Below are 20,173 nucleotides of genomic sequence, written 5' to 3' on the forward strand. Positions count from 1 at the left end.
TTTTCAGTCATATTATCTAAGTCATTAAAAGTTATTTGTTTATTAAGGAAATCCTTGCTTTTACCAGTTGCAACTAGAATCTCTAAGTCTTGTTTGGCTTTAAGACCACTATCAGTCAAATAGTTCAAATTTTGTTGATTGCTGGTTGATCCTAGTTGGCAACTAGAATTGACTATTCCTTGACTGGGATTAACTATTCCTTGACTAGGATTAACTAAATTTGAACTATTCAACTGCTTGTTTGAAACTTGTCGATTTGTAGAGCAGTTCTGTTGAAAGTTAGTTCTGTTTTGTTGGTAACTACCAGTGTTCTGTTGGTTAGAAGCCCCAACTCGAGCTAAGCTCTCAGGACTCATAACACCAATCTGTTTCATCTGTTGTTCAATCACTGCAGATGTCTGACTATTCATTTGCTGATTATTCATTTAAAATTATGGAAAAATGACTGTTAAGTGCAAAATGCTGTTTTCACAACTTTATTGCATCTTAACACTAGCTCGAGCTATGCTCTCAGGACGAAGTCCGGCTCGAGCTATGCTCTCAGGACGAAGTCCGGCTGGTGTAAACTTAATACTACTGATGCAGTTAATGTCTCGACCTGCACTGGCACTCAGTAAAACGTCAAACTGCTTGTCAATATCCTGGTCATATTCCTTCTCAACCTTGTAATTCTGGAAGAAAATACTTTGAGTGAAATCATACCATAATCTCTCCAAATCATTTACTCGCTCCTTGTTGGTTAAAAAAGGTGTAAATATTACATAATCAATTTTCAGCGTTTTAAAGGCTTGGTGTAAAAATACCTTGTAGTTAATGGTGACCTTCACACCACAGTAATGCAGAAATCTAAGGAAAGCATAGCACACTAGTCTAAGGTCAGTGATATTCTCATCGGTTAATTGCGGTTTACCAATTGCCCTGTTAATAAATTCAATGGCAAGAAACCAATCATATTCCCCACAGTGAAATTTAAAAAGCATGGCTTCACCATGTAACCCTTGGTTACAAAACTTAGAGGGGAGAGTGTTAATACCCATTTTTAGGGCTGACTGAAGAGTACTTTCATATCTCTGCTTACTAAGACATTTTCTGTGACTTGAAAAGTAGCACTGTAAATACCCTTCCACAAAGTCCTTTAAATACTTAACTGCCGATTCGGACAGCCGACTCCATCCAAGTTTCCTTAGAATACTGTAAAAGTAACGTGTCTTGTTGTCAATATTGATCTCAAGAGTTTTAAAATCATCGTCGTAAGTAGTCGAATTGCAATTGGTGCAGAATTGATACTTCACAGTTTTAGCTGCGTACCTTGCTGAATTCAAGTTTTTTTGATACTCAAAAAGTGTCCACCTTTTACAATTACGGCAGAATTGAGCATTAGTGTTGGTACTGACGTCATATTCTTTCATTCTTGGCAGGACTACTTTGCCTGTCTCAGTCGAGCAGAGCTCTCGGGACTTTGTCCTAGTCAGACTTCGTCCTGAGAGCTCTGCTCGAGTCGAGCTTTGCTCTCTGGACTTTGTCCTAGTCGGACTTCGTCTTGAGAGCATAGCTCGATCCATAACCCTAGGACGAAGGAATCCAGTAAGATTTTCATTGCTACATTTACTAAAATAGTCTTTTAATGAGATGTATTTATTCATATTTACATAATAATTATTTTTTAAACATTGTTTTGATAGAAGGTCACCTAAGACCTTTTATGTTTTTTTTACTGTTTTACGTGATTTTAAGGCTTTAACACCCTCTATTAAACCATAGATTATGGAGCTCACTATAGCAATAACTGCTATGATCAGATGTTCAGCTAGAAAGCCAACAACTGCACCAATTGTTTTCAGGAGAAATGATACGATAGAACCGATGATTCCCGGTAAAGCCGCAGCTGATTTCTTGGCTAGTTCTTTTAGCCATTCAGCAAACTTCTTGAGACCTTCTTTTACTTTATCTGGTATTGATGGTTTTGGTCCTGGTCCAGGTTCTGGTGTAGGTCCTGGAGTTGGGTCTGGTCCTGGAGTTGGTTTTACAGATTTAGTGGCACCACTTAAAGCACTACTGATACTGAGACCTAGAGTTGTAAATGTCATTACAACAGCTGTTATTATGGCGCTAATAGTTACACCATACGTCTTAAAAAGTAACTTTATTCTGTCCTTCAGAGGAATAGTTGAATCTGGTTTCTTTAGAACATCAACAATTAAACGTTTAATTCTTCTAGTTTGTGACTCCCTGTCATTGTCTAACCTCCATACCTTTGACTGTTCCTCATACAATTTGTCATTTAGTTCATCTATTTGCTTTTTCAACTCTCCTTTATCTTCAGTATCTTCTTCTACAGACTTTACATAGTCTCTTGTTAAATTACGCAGTTTATTTCTTAATTCCTCTATTTGCATGTCCTTATCCCTCTTTACTGCAGCTAGATCATCACCAGCCTGTTTTAACCCTCTAAGTTCTCTCAAGGCATATTCAGTAAAACCCAGTGATTTAAGTTCATCATCATTAGAATCTATCAGTTTATCTATTGGTTTGTTTGAACTGTTTACCTCATTAATTAATGCCTGTGTTTCAGGGGTTACTAATGTAGGTTGACTTACTGGTGGGTCAGGTGCAATCATACCTCTAATCATGTTAGCAAATCTAGTACCAAACTTAGTCTTTAATGTGCCTTCAGAAAGGAATTTACCATCTGATTTAATTAAAGGAATGATAAAGGCATTCCCTCCATTAGGATTAGGAATTTTATTCATATTGTTCTTTTGTTGTTCTGTAAAGTTTGCTAATTCTCCTTTTGTAGGCAAGAAGTAAGGTTCCTCGTTGTGCAAATAAATACGTGTTGCTAGTTTACTTAGTTTGTTAGGGTCATATTTCCATTTACCACTTTTTTTCAATGCTGTATCAAGTTTATCCTCTTTATCATCTAGAAATGACTCCTTTTCCATCAATTCAGGGACAATACCTCTTGGCCTTTCTGGTATACTTAATGAAGTTTCATCAGTAAGATTTTCACCTCCTGTGTTGTATGTTGTGCCTGGCCTTTCTGAAGTTTTAGTGAATGAAGTTTCAGTAGTAAGATTTTCACCTCCTGTGTTGTATGTTGTGCCGTCATCTTGAAAAGTTCTATTGGTTTCAACTGTATTAGGATCATTCAAATTACTAATGCGATAATTATCTATCTCATCCATTTGGATATCTTCACCTCCTGTGTTGTATGTTGTGCCTGCCAATTCTGGATAAAAGATAAACTTTCTCCATTTATCCCAGTCTTTATCAGTTCCTGATGATGATGATGATTGTGAATCGTAATCATCCATTTCATAATTTTCACCTCCTTCAGCCATAATTACTTATTTATCTAACCATAAAAACAATCAATGTACCAACAACTGAGTAAAGCATGAATTTAATTGTTTCATGAGTATCATCCACCTTCTCAACTTTGGTGTCAAGTTTAGTAGTAGTAGGAGTATTCTTTGAGGTTTCAGTTGTTTTTGGTGTATCAACATTACTCTTTGGTTTATGACTGGTCTCGAGCTTTGCTCTCAGGACGAAGTCCGTCTTGACAGTACCAACGCTACTCTTAACTCTTATTTTCTTAGAACTATTTCCTTCCATCAGTGGTGGTGGTAAGGTCTTTTTGTGGTTAATGTCATTCTTACCGGGTTTAGCATTTTTTGGTGCTATTAAAATGTTATTATTGTAGTTATCCAGCTTACCAATAACGAGTACCATATTTGATCCTATGACATACAATCCTGGTGCTATTACATAATCTAGTCTTGTATGAGTGTCACTCACTGCTTTTTGGTATCTTTGAATTGAAGTGGGAATATCAGGATGTTGATTAATCGAGTCCTTTAATAGTTTGTTAAATTCCTTCTGTGCATCCAATTCTGTACCCGGTACTCCAATTATTGGTGTTCTGGTCAACGCCTGAGCACCCAGAATACAGTAAACATATGTTCTTATTGTATCATTCAACCTCTCTATTCCAGGATTAGAGAAACCATTTGATTTAAATATCATGAATTGTTGATAGGTTTGACATTCATTTTGTGTAATTACATCAAATACATTCTTGTGTCTCCTGACATGATCCTTGATGAAAATATCTGGATATTTGAAATTAGCCATTCCAGCATCCCAGTCTTTACTGAACATCGGTGGCATTCTATTTTCATGAACTTGCATGAGGAAGAAATTGATTTTAGAATCATTGATGTAATATCCGGGATCAGTAATGTTCGGGTTGTAATCCGGTACACTCCATGACCTCCAACCACCGTTATTTTCAAACACCGAGAAATCGTACTCGTCTTTTAAACCAAATTCACTCAATAACCCTCCTAGTTTCCTACGGTTAATGTTATTGTTTGTCTCATTAAAATCACTTTCACCTGGAATTGGTATCTCTAGATTCTTCATGATCTTCAATATTTGATAGTAAACATGAAACCTGTAAATTGACCTTAACAATGGGTCACTGTGATTCAAGTGATCGTCTATTGAAATACCACAACCTGTTGTAGCAAACCAAACAGCCATGTTAAATTGGTTCTGATAAAACGATAATGGATTCTTTTCCAGTCGCAGACAGTCTTTCTTATTTTTCAGGCTCAAAAACCCAGGTGTTATCTTAGTTTCTTGTAGGCGGAAGAAGTTATTAGTATTAACAGTTACTTCTAAATTAAAGAAGTCATAGGTGAATTTACTTTTATGTTGATTTGCTATTGGATAATACATTTAATTTACTTGAATTTTTTCCTTGAATTTTGGTTAATGAGGCAGTAAAAAGGCCATTTATTTTAATGGAATAACCCGTTGAACTCTAGTATTCCCTCACCATTTCACTGACCATTTCATTGCAACGCTTCACTGGGAATCTCATGAATGAACCATTTTCATTGCAACGCTTCACTGAAGAATGATAGAATATATGTATTGTGGTGGATTGGTTCTTTGGGGTTGTAGGCTAATTTGGGGCAAAAGCCCTGTAAGGGCTTTGGTCAAAGGGCCTAAAACATAACCTAGTTCCTACCATCGCAATACATATATTCTAACATTGAGGTTGGCACTGGAGCAAGTTCATACGAAAGAACATCCTTTATGTGTAAGTCACGGTAACTTGCCAGCAAGGCAATAACCCTAGCATATATTGCATTGAGATCATATGCTTTTGTGTCGGCAACCTGTTTAGACTTGTCCACTACGGCCATAGTTGTAACCATTTTTGATATGGTGTTATAGAAGCCACTGGGCAAGTCCTTCTCAAAGTTTGCAAGCATCGTTTCTCCAATGGACACTGCATCGTGCACATTCACTGCAGGTATAGCCACCCTTCCACTGGCAATGTTCACTATTCCATCGGGATGTTCTTTCGGGTCTAATGGATCGATGTACGCGTCCAACTTTTGACGGATTCCAGTCCTGTCTTTGCCATCAGATTGAATCGAGCTTTTCCCTCTTCTTTGTGGTAGAGCTGACTGATGTGTGATGTCTCACCCTCCTCCATCTCGTCCAGGTTGGATTCAATCTTGCAGGACAAATGACGACTGAGCGCCCAAACCTTCAGAGTTTCTTCCTTCAAGGTGATTCCTATAATCCCTCCGGAACCGTGGCCGTACCTCATAAATGTGGACTCAATGAACTGGTCACTCCAAATGCCATTCCAAATACCTTGAATGTGACGAGTCACATGTTCTCCTTTCACGAAATGGCTCAAAACATGAGGCGGGAGTTTCTCCATTGTGCGCAGGTAGTAGAGTCCGTACCTAGCGTAATGAACATGACTGGCAGCAAAGTAGTATGGGAGCATTCGTCTAAATGTCGCAAGGTGGAGATTCAGTGTGATGTAAAGCGCACAGTTGCATTATGTATGGTCATCTCTGATATAGTCTAGGCATACACTAATTCTTTTTATCATCCTTGAGATTTTGGTAATGGCAGCATCTAATTTGCACATTTCAGTGGCATGTAAGCATACAATTACATCAGTTATAGTATCATTTGTAAGATAGACCCTGATAACCTAGGAATGGACACTTATTTGATGAGATTATACTGCATATTTCCCGCGATATTGCCAAAAAACTGAAATTTGGTAATGGCCGACCTCATTTGCACAATTTGCATGCGTTCAAAACGTTTGATTACTGCAATGATGGGCTTATTGTGTTCGTAGACCCTGATAACCTAGGTATAGACACCAATTTCGTTATGGTATGATGCATATCAATTGAGATATAGTCAATTAACGGAATTTCAGTATTGGCGGACCTAATTTGCATATTTTGAAAATTGCTCAAGAGATATCACCGGGCACCCTCTTGAATCATGATGAGCATCCCCTAGACTAGTGAAAACAGCAAAGAAAAAAACTTCATCCGGCATTTCCAGGTTCAGGTAAATATAAGCCTTTGGCTCCCGGACTATGACGTCATCGTATCAACTGATCACAATTAGCTATGATGTAAATGACGTGCTGTCTCCAGGATGGGCATTGAGCCCTGACGACGCCAGTCGGCATTGACGAGCACTCCAACCCAGGTCATGTGGCAACTTAAACCATCTGCAATGGGGAAGTGTCCGCCTGGCAGAGGTGTCTGCAAGGAGCCTCAGTGAAGCAATAATCTTACGTTTTATATGATAGGGCCTCTTATGCTCGTGTAAGTCCATGGTCAACACACACCAAGAATGATATTTACATTATAACAGTGTGACAAGATTGTGTCAGAAAACTAAGGGATTAGGTCAGTGGCATATGCTCAAAACTTGATAATGCCACAGCAATCATGTTTGCAAGTGACATAAATCACTTGTTTGCATAGATAATTTCAGGTGCCCGCAACAAGAACTGGTCATCCTAGCAACCTCTGTTGGAAGCAAAATCAACCTGCAACCTTTAATCATATTTCTGTGTGACAGAAATTGCTTGTTTGCAGTTATAATTGCAGATGCCATCAAAATTGAATTAGAATTGGAAATCGCACGGCCTGGGATCAAGCAAAATCAACATGCAATCATGTTTGCATGTGAAAAATTGCCTGTCTGTGGTGATAATCGCAGGTGCGTGTGACAAGATTGCAATCAGCAAAGTCAAAACTAATTATTGGTTTTACTCCACGACAAGAGATCTTCTTGTTGCATATCACAACGATTCTAATCATAGTCACTGTTGAGTGACAAAAAACGCCTGTTTATTAGTGTGCAGTGCTCTGATCGATTCAAACGTAGAGCAGGTCACATACTCAATATTAAATTTCCAGCTAATGTCAACTAATGCCAGCTATTTCCAATAAATGACAGCCCTGACATTCCTCGTTGCATGCTGAATTTGTAATTTCCGGCTAATGTCAACTAATGCCAGCTATTTCCAATAAATGACAGCCCTGACATTGGTAATCAGCTGGAAGGCCTGGGTCAAGATTTTTCCACCTAATTCCAGCTCTGGAAATTTAAAGGTTCCAGCTAATGCCAGGTTATGCCAGCTTTTTCCAGAGCTGGCATTTTCTGGCACTGCCATTTACCAAAATACCGCCAAACTCCAGCCCTGACATTTTCTGGAATTTCCAGCTAATTCCAGCCTCCTGGCAAGGAAAAATAGTTTGGAATTAGGTGGAAATTGCCGGCTTTTGCCGACAATTTCCAGTCGAATTTCGCAGGGGTATGGTTCCGCCATATAGTAGAGTAAGGAAATTACTTAATAACGCTGAATGAATAGATGTGACAGAATCACTTGATGAAAGGTTGTGGCCGTGATTCTGTTGTGAACAGACGTCACCTTTAAGTGATTCCGTCACATCTGTTCAAAGTCCCTTCACTGCAAACTGTATATGTTTAGGACTCACGTGACTAACTTTTGCGAACGTCTGTATTGCAAGTTTGATATATATTGCCAAATTGTAGATCGATATAAACAGCAACTGTTTGCTAAGCTTGTTTGAAGTTGAAAATTTTCTGGAATCCGTGATTCCGTCACGCTGGAATTGTTGTGCTGTGGGTATTCATGAGGGGAAGTCTTGAATCGGTCAACGGGCTTTAATTACACACAAACCTAACAGGAACTGTAGAGAGTCTCGCGCCAGCTTTAAGAAGAGAGTATCACTCCGCGGACCTGCGCACCTTGCTCCAATCTATGGGGCGCCTGCCCGCCCATATTATGTCGCCGTCACAGTAGTGTCCGATTGCCAAAACTGCAGTCCCCACTTCCAACTGACATCCGACTTGAATGGGCTCGTGATGGTGATGGAAAGGAAGCTGACTTAGAGTTTCTTCTTGAATTTCTACGGAAGGAAATAATGTGCCGAGAACGATCAGAGACTTTCAAAGTGCTCGCCCTGGGCAGTGGTGGTTTTGGTAATGTCAGTACACCAGGACAAACTTTTCCTAGCAGCCAGTAGACTCCAGATCATTTCCCTGTTCCTGTGACATTACATTGATTACAGCTTTAGTGTTAAATGGTAATCTAATGTAATGACCACCTTTACACCTCTTGTAATAACATATTGTCATGTCACATGACTCTATTATATTAAGAGACAAGCCAGACCCCTGAAAGTACCTCTCTTCAATCTGTGTATTAATGTAGTTAAGCTGGTTGGTTACTGAATAGATTGCCTGATTCCTTGAAATTATGCTTTCCATTGGAGACTGAATTAGGTGTGTGACATTAGGGCCGTTTAGACGACGCGAAAAAATCCGGATGCGTCCCGAATCCGGATTAATTTTTCGTCGTGTAAACGCAAAAAGATCCGGATCAATGTGGTTGCATCCGGACTAAAAAGGTACCATCGCCTTGGGTGGTTTTAATCCGGATTCATCCAGATTCGATCCGAATGCGGTCTTTTCGCCTGTCGTCTAAACGGCCCTATTGCCACCTTGCACTGCGGCCGAAGGTCGATTGAATTGGGCGAACACTGATATGCTTCTTTTGTGGTGGTAATCATGGAGTTGAAAAATCACCTCCTCTGACTTCTCTCTGTATTCATACACCTGTTTAGCTTCTCTGTCAATATTAACTTTAATAGTAACCACAGGCTTACCAAACTCCTTCACTGCTTCAATTCCTTCCACTTTCTTTATGCCATCAAGCTCCTTGGTCTCAAAGGAAAACTTCTTATCTACACCTTTTGGGATGAGTGGTGGAATAGTAGGTTGTACTTGTACCCCTAACTTACTCATCTGTTTATCTAAATGTCTCTTAGTCGTCCTATTGGCTGCCATATTGCTGTATGAAACGTATTTATCACAAGTAGGACAGTGAACCTTTTGGTTTCTGTCACTCATTATTGAGAATAAAAAGATTTATTAAATTTCATTCATTCCAGTTATGGTATTCCAGTTATGTTACTTCTTACAGACAGTACAGGTTGTAGTAATAGGATAATGGGTGCTAGATTAATCGGTTTTGGATTGGGATTAAGGCGGCTTTAATGGGAAACCCTTGTGTTTTCCCCCATTGATTTGGCCCTTTTTCCTACGTAAAATCGTAGATATTCGTAGATCGCATTATCCTATTACTGGCACAGTGTAGTAGAACATACTGCTACGTTGTCGTTGTCTCCATAGCAAGTTGTGACAATGTCTCCAGTTGGCAGAACATGTTGCCGAGTAGTCGTTATACTTTGACAGCAAGCTATGACAATAGGTGATATGAATAAAGACTGGCAAATGCTTTTGACTAAAACTCCATGTACATTTACACTAGGCCTTTCTGTACAAAATTGAAGTTAAAGCATTTCCTTGCCTTTATCCACATCAGTCATTGTCTCCGGTTGGCACAGTGCAGATTGGAACATGTTGCCAAGTTGTGACAATGTCCCCAGTTGGTGCATGCTTCCATAGCAAGTTGTGACAATGTCTCCAGTCGACACATTGTAGAACATGTTCCCACATTATCTCTACAGCAAGTTGTGACAGTGGCTGTTATGAATCAAAGTCTAGCAAATGCTTTTACTTTAATTTTGTACAGAAAGGCCAAGTGTAAATGTACATGGAGTTTTAGATAAAAGCATTTGCTAGTCTTTATTCATATCCCCATGGTCTCCAGTTGGCACAGTGTAGAGCATGTGGTCAAGTTCTCTCCATACTTTGACAGCAAGCTGTGACAACATATCTTGTTGGTACTGTGTAGAACTACACTCCGACACAGTGGACATGCCTCGTCCTGTCAATTGGTACATTGTGGAAAGACGATCAGGATGACTAAATGGTCTGTATAGGAGTCTGTTGCCACGCTGTACCCTTACTTCAATAGCAAAATTTGACTCTTTCTCTTGTTGGTATAATGCGGACCATATTGCCCTGTTGTCTCTTTACTCAGACAGTTGTGGAAAGTCTAGAGTTGGTAAAAGAATGGGAAAAATATTTTGGTATTACGCTAGTATTACTGTCTAACTGGTAGAATAGAGAATGCTGCGAGAATATCTTGGCATTTCATAAGTGCACTGTTTCAACACCATGTAACTGGTATATTTACCATGAATTATATCGTCACAATAGACAGCAGGTTGCGAGACTGTAAACAACTAGAAACATCACAGCATGTGACCTAATCATGGATGGAGACATGAACTACCAGGCACACATGGTGTCAAAACCAAACCTGCCATGTATAAATACCAAGACACTGTTGAGAGCTTTTTGGCATTGTATTACATAATACAATCTCTACTCTAGGTTGTGGTACTTTTCTCTCCCTAGAACAGTTCAGAGGACTATGGCACTACCGTCAATGGCAGCATTTGTCAATCCCAAGGTTGTCCTTATCAGACAGTATTTCTGGGTCAACGTTAAGTCCAGGCATTTCATCATGAAGATAAAACCACACCGAGCAAATCAACAGGCTGATTGTTCCGGTGCGTTTTCAGTGAATGACCAAGTAGTGCATCTTTCTTGCAGTTCATCTTCGCTCATAAGCATTCCAACTGTTTCACTGCAAACTGTCTGCAGATTTTGGAGAGCCAGTTCACAAGGATGACTTCTTCCTATGATGTTATCTAGAACACATCCGATGATCCTAACAGCATTTGTCATACATGTAGATGCATTATGTACTCGTGTTATTAAAGTCGCACTTAAAGAAGGTGAATAGCAGAAAATCAACAAATCATTTGGATCAAGACATTTAATCTTCCAAGCACGATACAAAGCAATATCATAGGGGCATATTTACAAGTGCACCATTTGCATAGTGAACCAGCTTTTTTTCTCGCTTATGAGTGTCATGTGCATGTATACCATGTTTCCTCTCAAGTTTTTTATGGTTTGATAAAGATGGCTTCATCATGACTTTTTTTTTGTTGTGGTTTGTGCACAATGTTTCCTCAATAGATGGCCATTTTTCAAATTTCTGAATTTACTCTCATTTAATACATCAGAACAAGCTGTTTAATATCGACAATAGACGTCGGTCGACACTCTGGCACATCAGACAATATACATTATAAAGGTAATACTGAAGCATAAGTCCTAATACCACACTGGCAGGATTCGCAGTGCGTACATACTTAAGGGGGGTTTTACTGAAACGTACAGCACGCGTACAGGGGCGAGGGTCCAAAAATCTGGCTTTTCGTGCGTCTGTACAAAATGAATGGCCCCTAAACTGGTTTCAAAATGGTTGCCCCACACTGGAACGAATGCGCATTGAAATCGGTTTAAAATACGCCACACTCAATACGCACTAACTGAATGGTAGCCCAATGCAGGCCCCATTGTTCACATGTTCATCAGGACGAATCTAGATATTTGATCTACGACGGATTTCGAAACAGGAAATAAAACGGTGCATTTTCATGGCCTGAGAAAATGAATTTAAAACGAAAAAATTGAGGGGAGTTGGCACAAAGTTTCAAAGTTTTCTGGATGAAGTAAGAAGAAGCACTTAAACCTGGAAAAAACGTCTGCGTGTTGTAGTTGAGGAAGAAGGGGGTCACATTGAGCTCCTGCTCAAATAAGGCAGTTTTCCAATCCACTGATATAGGATTTTTAGACTTGCATTTTTTACGAAAGTACCACATCAGTGATATAGGGCCTAGCAAATTGAAATTTTGATTGCTTACTTATGATATCCGAAGCTAGATCAGGGTCGAATTTCAAACTGACTGCGAAGTCAAACTTTTAAAACAGGATGTTTTTTTAGATCCCCGATATATGCTTATTAGCTTGAAATAATTTTCAGAGATTGCAGCATTGTCCCAAGCTTTCCAATGATACCTTGAGTGTTTTCATAGGGTACATTTCTCTACGACAAGTCAAGTTTGATGCAGCAGCGGCAGAAAAACATAAGTGAATGATTTCTGACCGTCCCAATTTGGGGTTCTAATAAACCAAAAATTGCCATCATTTAAAAAAAAAAATTTCTATTGCAAAGACTCAATCAGTATTTGCAAACTCAGATCTTGACAGTCACCTTGAAGGGAGACTATAGTCTTGGTTCCACTACAGGGTTTAGATCCGTTTCTATCGCATCCGCATCAGGTCCGAACTTAGCTTAGTCCGGACTAACGAATGTATGTATGTATGTATGTATATACCATATTTAAATTTAAGCGCCCTTTTCAGATTATTATCCGTTCAAAGGCGCTTTTACAATATTAATTACATTGTCGAAAAAGATGAGTCTTTAGCATCGTCTGAAATGATGCAAGGCTCCTTGCTTGCCTGACCTCAAAAGGGAGCGCATTCCACAGAACAGCAGCGGAGAAAGAGAAGCAACGCTCTCCATATTTGCTCCGGGCCCTTGGAACTTCCAGTCTGTTGTCATCAGCTGACCGAAGGTCTCTGCCTGGCCTGTAGATATTAACTAGGCTTGACAGGTAACCCGGGGCTGTTCCATGCACACACTTGAAAACGTGCATGAGGATTTTATAGTTCACCCTCTGCTCAACTGGCAACCAGTGGAGCTCGCGTAGTACAGGGGAGATGTGGTCTCGACGCTTGGTGCGCGTGATGATGCGGGCCGCCACGTTCTGCACCCTCTGCAACTTGTTCATAAGGTCTTTTAAAATGCCATAGAGCAGTGAATTACAGTAGTCCAGCCGTGATGTGACTAGGCCGCACACTAGCGAGCGGGCTGCAGAAGCGCTGAGATACTGCCGGATAAGTCCAACATTCCTCAGTTGGGCGTAGGCTGATCTGCAGACAGCATTCACCTGTGCTTCCATGTTCATGAATGTGGTGCAGTTCGACTACAGGATTGGTAAGTTAACAGGTACGGCTACAGGCGGCGCCACTCTATGCGCGTTTGGCTAAACTCTTCAAAACTGGAGGTAAGGAAACATGAAAAGCGAGCCATAGTTAGGATAAAGCACTAGAATTTACTTAAATTAAGAATTGAATAATGAAATGAGAAATGAGAACGAATCAGAGTTGACCTGTTGACAGAAATACCGCGTGTTGTTTTGACAGAACCAACACTTCCGCTCATGCGCAATACGTTCACATTGACACGCCACCTGTAGCCGTACTTAGTAACTTGATCTTAATCCGGACTAATGCGGTTCCATTACAGGTAATTTCTGCTTTAGATCTAAGTTCGGCTTAAATCCGCTTGTCCTATCCGCACTTAATAAGACCGCTCTTAGTGAGAGCCGGACTTGTTTAGTCCGGACTAGCTGTAATGGAATCACAACTAATTCGGATGTAGTCCGCACTTTCCTGTAGTGGAACCGCAACTTATAGCAAAGAGCAAGGTAGCTCAGATTAAGTTACATAATATTGCCAAGAGGGGTCTCTCCTATCACAAAGTATATCAAACAGTACATCATTCATGTCTTGTACGAGGAATGTCTTTATCGTTGAATCAAACATGACCACCAATTTGACCTCTAGGTCCTGCCTATCGTCCCACTTAAAAGACAAAGCCCAAAAAATGATGACCTCTGCCTACTTTAGTTTTGAGGAATTCTGTCCCAAATTAACTGGTTTACAGCATGAAGGTATGACAGTAAGATTTTACTGTGTAGATTTCTTTCATCGTTTTGGCCAGTTTTGCTTTGAACTTGATGGTTTGCTTGAAAACTGTAAACTCTTCTTCCCAGATGATAGATTTTTCCCCGACTTTGACTTTGCAGGAGCCTGTAAAAGAGAAGGATGTTGAAAGAAGAATGAAGGTTTAAGGAATAGATATTGAACTGGAAGAACTGGTCTGGAAGCCGATGTTTTGGGTAAAATGACAGCTCCAGTCTCGTGGTGTTGGTCAGACAACCAATACCTAACGTTAGGTATCAATTTCTATTCTAAAACACCTGCAACTAAACAATGAGATTTTGACACCCTCTATATTTTGCATTAACCTAACATTAAAACCATTTTCGAATCAGTCGGTCGGTCGCCAAAACGAAAACCAGGATATCGAGTATGATCCTGGAGGGAAGCTGGACGCAAGGGCCCAAAGCGGCGGCAAAAAAGCGAAGCTGGCGAAACATTTATAACGGGTCACCGTCACTCATTATTGGACTTGTAGCGCATTTACGGGGTTGCAACTAATTTGCTTTATAGTGTCACCAGGAAAGAAAAGCATGTGACCTAACGCCGATCTATTTGTATAAAGTGATAATTGGAAGGTATACAGTAGGAAATATCAATAAAATAATCATTCCATGTCGTCTTTTGAGGGCATTTTTGATTGTAAAAAATATATGTGTACGTCACCGGAGTCTCTGCAATGATAATCTTATCACAACAGTCTCGCGCAAGTAGAAGTTCTTTACCTATTAGTTCTTCACTTATTAGTCTCAATGTCTGGCGCAAAGCCAGACGTTTTCCATTACGATTTCACTACGATGTTTGACCAGAAGGAGCAGTGCGCGAGATATGCTAACTGGTACAGGTTGGAACTGAACATTGAATATGCTAGTGGTGATGCTTTCTGATGAGAAGTTGGTCGTGATTGATGCAGTATCCTTGGACTTGTCCACAGCATCGTTCAATCATTGCTCTCTGAGCTGGCTTAATTCTGTACTTACCCAAATACTGAGACCAAATGCCTGCTGACTGTGCTTTAAAGAGAGACTGGCGCCATGCCTAGTCTCTCTTAAAGCACAGTCAACAGACACCAACCCCCTCAGACTCAGAAACCACAAACGCCCAACCCTTCCTGCTACCTTAATACTTCTGGGTTGCCCATATATGCCATAAGTTGGAGGGTGCTGGTATTTTTTAGCCTTCCGCAGGCCTCTTCGGGAGAAATATCCACCGGAGCTGTCAGTCGTTCTCGTGGGGTACAATATGGTGTTATCTAAAATTGACTCCCAAGGGGTATTTCACAGGAGTGATTACTGCCGTAGGATAATTTTGTAAATCATGTTTTTTGTCATACATGTATTCATTTTGGTTTTGGTAGCTTTCAACATTTTAGTACATGTAGTCCTAATTGAAATAAATCTTATCATTTATTGAATTAATAGTTGTAGTCCATTATCTGATAAATGTATCAGGCCAGAGAGGGACTTAAAAACTTTCCTGGACAAGGTTCAAGATACAGCAGCTATGTGAGAAATTGTCTTCTCTCAACAACAAGAATTCACCTTTAAGAGAAAACAATTAGAAAAAGATCATCATGTACGCCCTAATGTGAGGTTCTCCAATTGATCAGGACTGCACAAACGCAGTGGGTTAAACTCGACAACTGGAAGAGCCATGCTGTGCTACATGTATTTTTAGACATCTCTGGCCAGTCCAAGAGGGCTATAAATAGGCACCCAATGCAATGCCTTGTGTGGGGATTGCGGCATCCAGTAGCCTGGTACCACTGGCCAGTGGTACCAGGCTAGGCATCCAGAACATCATTGACAGGCCATGTGGTCTGGAAAGGTTACCAAATAGTCTGTTATCTGAAGTAAATATCTCTTTAGTGGGGAGGAATTAATTCTTATACTTGATTTATTTTATTGGAAAAATTAAAATGTTGTAAAATAAGCTGCAGATTTTAGAAATATGAGCTGCGCATTGAAACGATCTCTTGGCAGACAAAATGTTGAAGTTGGCAAAAAAAGTCCTAGGGATTATGTTACGCCTTACTGAACTCTATCTGAAACTCTTGTTCAACAATCACATACAAACATTCATCGATCGTGAGTAAGCAAAAACAAAAGCAACCCTTTTTTCCTTCCTGCCAAAAATGTTCTAAAGATGGCACAGCAGTAAATAACTGGGCAGCAAGCAGGTGTGCATGAAAAAAGCCATATTGGTATATTCACTAAAGAGTGTTGAAAGATAGTAATGAAATCAGGTTCATAACTCAATATTCATAAAAAATCTTTTGTCAAAAGCTATGGTTTTGTAATTTGAGATTCGTACTTTTCAACAAAATTGAAGAAATAGCTAGGGGAAGTTTGTTTTTCAAGAAATCGTGATATATGCTACTCTGCGTGTTGACGATCTTTTTGGCGGGAAGAATTGTCTGCTGTGTGTGTATTGTACCTCTCTATCATGGCAGAAATACGTGTCGAATTTCGCTGCAATGGTACTTTTGTTACTTGGCAACCAGGAATTTCTAAGCAGCGCTCAGTAAAAAAATGAATATAAAAAACACCTTATTTCCATTTTCTCAGTTCTTCAAGTCTGCGGGTGCGAGAGATACCCGAAAAATAATTTTATCTTAAATTTCTCTCTGCCTTTGCTAGTATTGACTAATAATGTAATGTCCAACTGCCAGTGAATCTGATGGCATTTGTTTCTTAATTCTTACCCTAAAATGGACAGCACCACTTGGATTGAAATCTTTATTCTTTCCTTTTCCTTTTCCTTCCCCTTTTCCTCTACCCTTTCCTGAATCTGAAATTGAAATTGAAATTCTGATTGGTGTGTAAAGAACACATATGTCAGGTGATCCAGAAACACGTCCCACTTTTTAAATTTATAGTATCTCAATTATTTTAGTTCCAAATTCTTTGAAAAATCTCATTATCTAATGCATCATTACTGGAAGGGGGACAAGTTAAATCATACTAAGGGACTTTGTATCGCATTGAATTTTGGCACGGATGTTATCCTGATGCAACGTTTTGTTTAATTAAGAAAACTTACTTCAGCGGAGCAGTTATAATGAGGAATTTTTAATCGGATCACTATCAATTCTCCTTACCACGCACAGAAGCCAAGCCATTGTGTAGGAGATGTTTGGAACAGCCTGTTCCTGCCGATGAACCAACAAGGAAGTTGCATGCACTCATTCTCCAAAGCAGACATTTTGACAACTATTATTGTGCCGGAGTATGGCATGCATCCAAACACTATGACCATGTGTGCCCGAGTGATATTATACGTTGCGCCAGGTACCCATTAGGCGAATTGATTTCATCAGGATCGAATGAAATGTATCCCAACATGAAGAGATCAGTGTCCGACAAAAGCTACTTTTGATGAGCAGAAACTAAAAACATGAACAAATCAGTTCCTGACCACAATAGACCTGAGGGAATGAACAGATAGTGGCAAAATACCAACATGTAGGCCCTGACATCGTCGTGTGTCCTTTTATCGTTGTTCTCATCGCGAATCTAGGCGGATCGTCAAGGACCATCATTCACCCAGAACATTGTCGGCAATGAAGTCCTCTAAACCAACAATCAGGTCACATTGCCATTGGCCTCCAATATTATTTGGTCATCTTTTCCCACTCTGAAAACAAGTACTTCTCCTCGGGCCCATTTCTAGTTTTAGCATATTAGACCTCACGATTGAGGTTTTTGGGGACCAGGAAAAACCTTCCTTGAAAGGGGCAATTTGCCTCTTTGAAGTGCTGTCATCTACATAACATGGACACCACACCTTGTCCAATACTCGGCCTGCTTTGGGGAGTATTCATGTATAATATATACAGTACCAGTACTGAATCTACATGAAATATTGGCCTTGGTTTTTTACGAATACATGAGTGTTGCCTAGGTGACAGATATAAAACTTATCAAGCTACTAGTAATGACATGATCAATTGCTTGTACCATTACGCTCTGAGTCGACAACCCTGGGGCCAGGTCAACTTTTGTCCAACTTCACTCCAAAACTAGAAAAACAGTGATTGCGGGCAATCACTCATGATACCCCCGCCGTGGGAGTATAGCAGTGGTCGTGGCTAGGTGAAAAGATGTTTTTGAGGCTAGAGGTGATTTTTTTCATGGGCGAGAGTTTTTGCAAGCAAAGGTTGTGAATGAGTACAGAGAGTGGATTGATATTAGTATGACCAAAAATCTACAAGGCTGGCTGCCCCTGGCGGCCATATTGGATAAGTGGCGACGACCATTTTCAATACCAACCATCGGCAACCTGGTACGAACCTTCCCAAGAAATATCGGATCAATGGGCGCACTGGTTCTCTTTAAAATGAGCGGAAACGAAAATCAAGATGGCTGCCCCTGGCGGCCATATTGGATAAGTGGCGACGACCATTTTCAATACCAACCATCGGCAACCTGGTACGAACCTTCCCTAGAAATATCGGATCAATGGGCGCACTGGTTCTCTTTTAAATGAGCAGAAACGAAAATCAAGATGGCTGCCCCTGGCGGCCATATTGGATAAGTGGCGACGACCATTTTCAATACCAACCATCGGCAACCTGGTACGAACCTTCCCTAGAAATATCGGATCAATGGGCGCACTGGTTCTCTTTTAAATGAGCGGAAACGAAAATCAAGATGGCTACCCCTGGCGGCCATATTGGATAAGTGGCGACGACCATTTTCAATACCAACCATCGGCAACCTGGTACGAACCTTCCCTAGAAATATGAGATGAATGGGTGCCCTGGTTCTCTTTTAAATGAGCGGAAATGAAAATGGGCGTCGCCACAAAAATCAAGATGGCAGCCCCTGAAGCCATATTGGATGCGTGACGACATTGAATACCATACCATGCGACCTCCCACTCATGGTGAGTTTCCACAATAAAAACATATTTGTTCCATGCAGTGGTTTTCATTCAATCACTCCGGACAGACGGACGGACGCACGGACGAGTGGAAAACAGTATACCCCCACCAACTCGTTGGCGGGGGTATAATAATAATAATATGACAACAATCGTCAAACAAACAGGCTTAGCCACTGCCCACACACAGGACAGGGCAGTGTCTCTTGTGGTCAGTGCAGATGATGCATCCTCATTATACATTGTTATAAGAAAGCTTGTTCAGTATTGCCTGATGGCCACCACCTAATGAGAGGTGGGTTACTAGGGAAGTATCTCTCCACGCGATTAAAGTCAGGGTGGAGTTAGATGTAATACCAGCTTTCAAAGAACTCTTCAGCTATTTTTCTATTCCCTATTTAACCTGCGGATGTTTTGAGAAAGTGACTTAGTGGTTAAATAGACCTGTCATAACAGGCCACCCGTTTGGTGTGAAGTGGGGTTCATTGCAGCTTATGACTGGTGGTAGATTTGAACTCATCTGGAGTTCTAGTAACTTATGCAGTATGATCTACTGGATTTGACGAGTAGATAGTTCTGGCTCTCTTCTAGGTTAATTTCTTCAAGTTCTTAAGGAAACTATCTTGACAAGAGCTACGCAAAGCGTGAAATATACCAGGTTTTTTTAATGGTAAAGAGAATGATGTATTGTGAAGGAGGTGGTGTAGTGGCGTCACAGTGACCAGGTGGTTGTGCATTGACATCCTAGTCAGGGCTACTAACAAAATAAGCAGAATCGCCCGACCCTTGCTGTGCTAGTTGGCAATCATTCCTAGTGGCAAAACCGAGAATCGCATCACACCCGCTATTGAAGGAACCTCCCCCTACTCTACCCCAATATTCCCACAAAAAATAAAATCAATCACAAAAGCCATTCCCAAGTTATCTTGCGGAAACCAAAAGTGTTGATGGCCCCCTAGGGGCAAAACTGAGCACTGCATCGTGCTGAATATGAAAAGGAACCTTCCCCTACCCGACAGCAATGAACCACCAAGAGATGAAATCAATGCGTAAAGCCATTCTCAAGATATTGGCAAATGTGGATGCCAGGATTTTTTGAGAAAAAAAACCTGGTTAAAAATGAAGTACAATAAATCCCTCTTCGGAGATACCATCCCGCAATGCACACCGGGATTGAAAGGGGGTACTGCCAGTGCTCCACACAGCGTGGAGTGAAACTGCTAATGGTTTATGCATTGAATTCAGACTGGGAAATCGAAAAACTGCACTTTTCAATGTTTATAAATTGTTAATCTAAAAT

The 20,173-nt window shown here is 40.4% G+C and overlaps 1 protein-coding gene across 1 annotated transcript in view; it reads right to left on the bottom strand.

Annotated features, from left to right (window-relative positions):
- Positions 1 to 11,110: 11,110 nt before the first annotated feature.
- Positions 11,111 to 20,173, bottom strand: part of LOC135496886 (exosome complex component 10-like) — a 38,893-nt gene continuing 29,830 nt past the window's right edge. The window contains exons 21-22 of the mRNA XM_064786456.1: positions 16,694 to 16,779; positions 11,111 to 14,079 (exon numbers count right to left, since the gene is read on the bottom strand). Of these exons, the coding sequence (XP_064642526.1) occupies positions 13,975 to 14,079; positions 16,694 to 16,779 (191 nt within the window). The 3' untranslated portion in view covers positions 11,111 to 13,974. The remainder of the gene's footprint in view (positions 14,080 to 16,693; positions 16,780 to 20,173) is intronic.

Source organism: Lineus longissimus, chromosome 12, assembly GCF_910592395.1.
Source record: "Lineus longissimus chromosome 12, tnLinLong1.2, whole genome shotgun sequence".
In the NCBI taxonomy this organism is placed as follows: Eukaryota; Metazoa; Nemertea; class Pilidiophora; order Heteronemertea; family Lineidae; genus Lineus; species Lineus longissimus.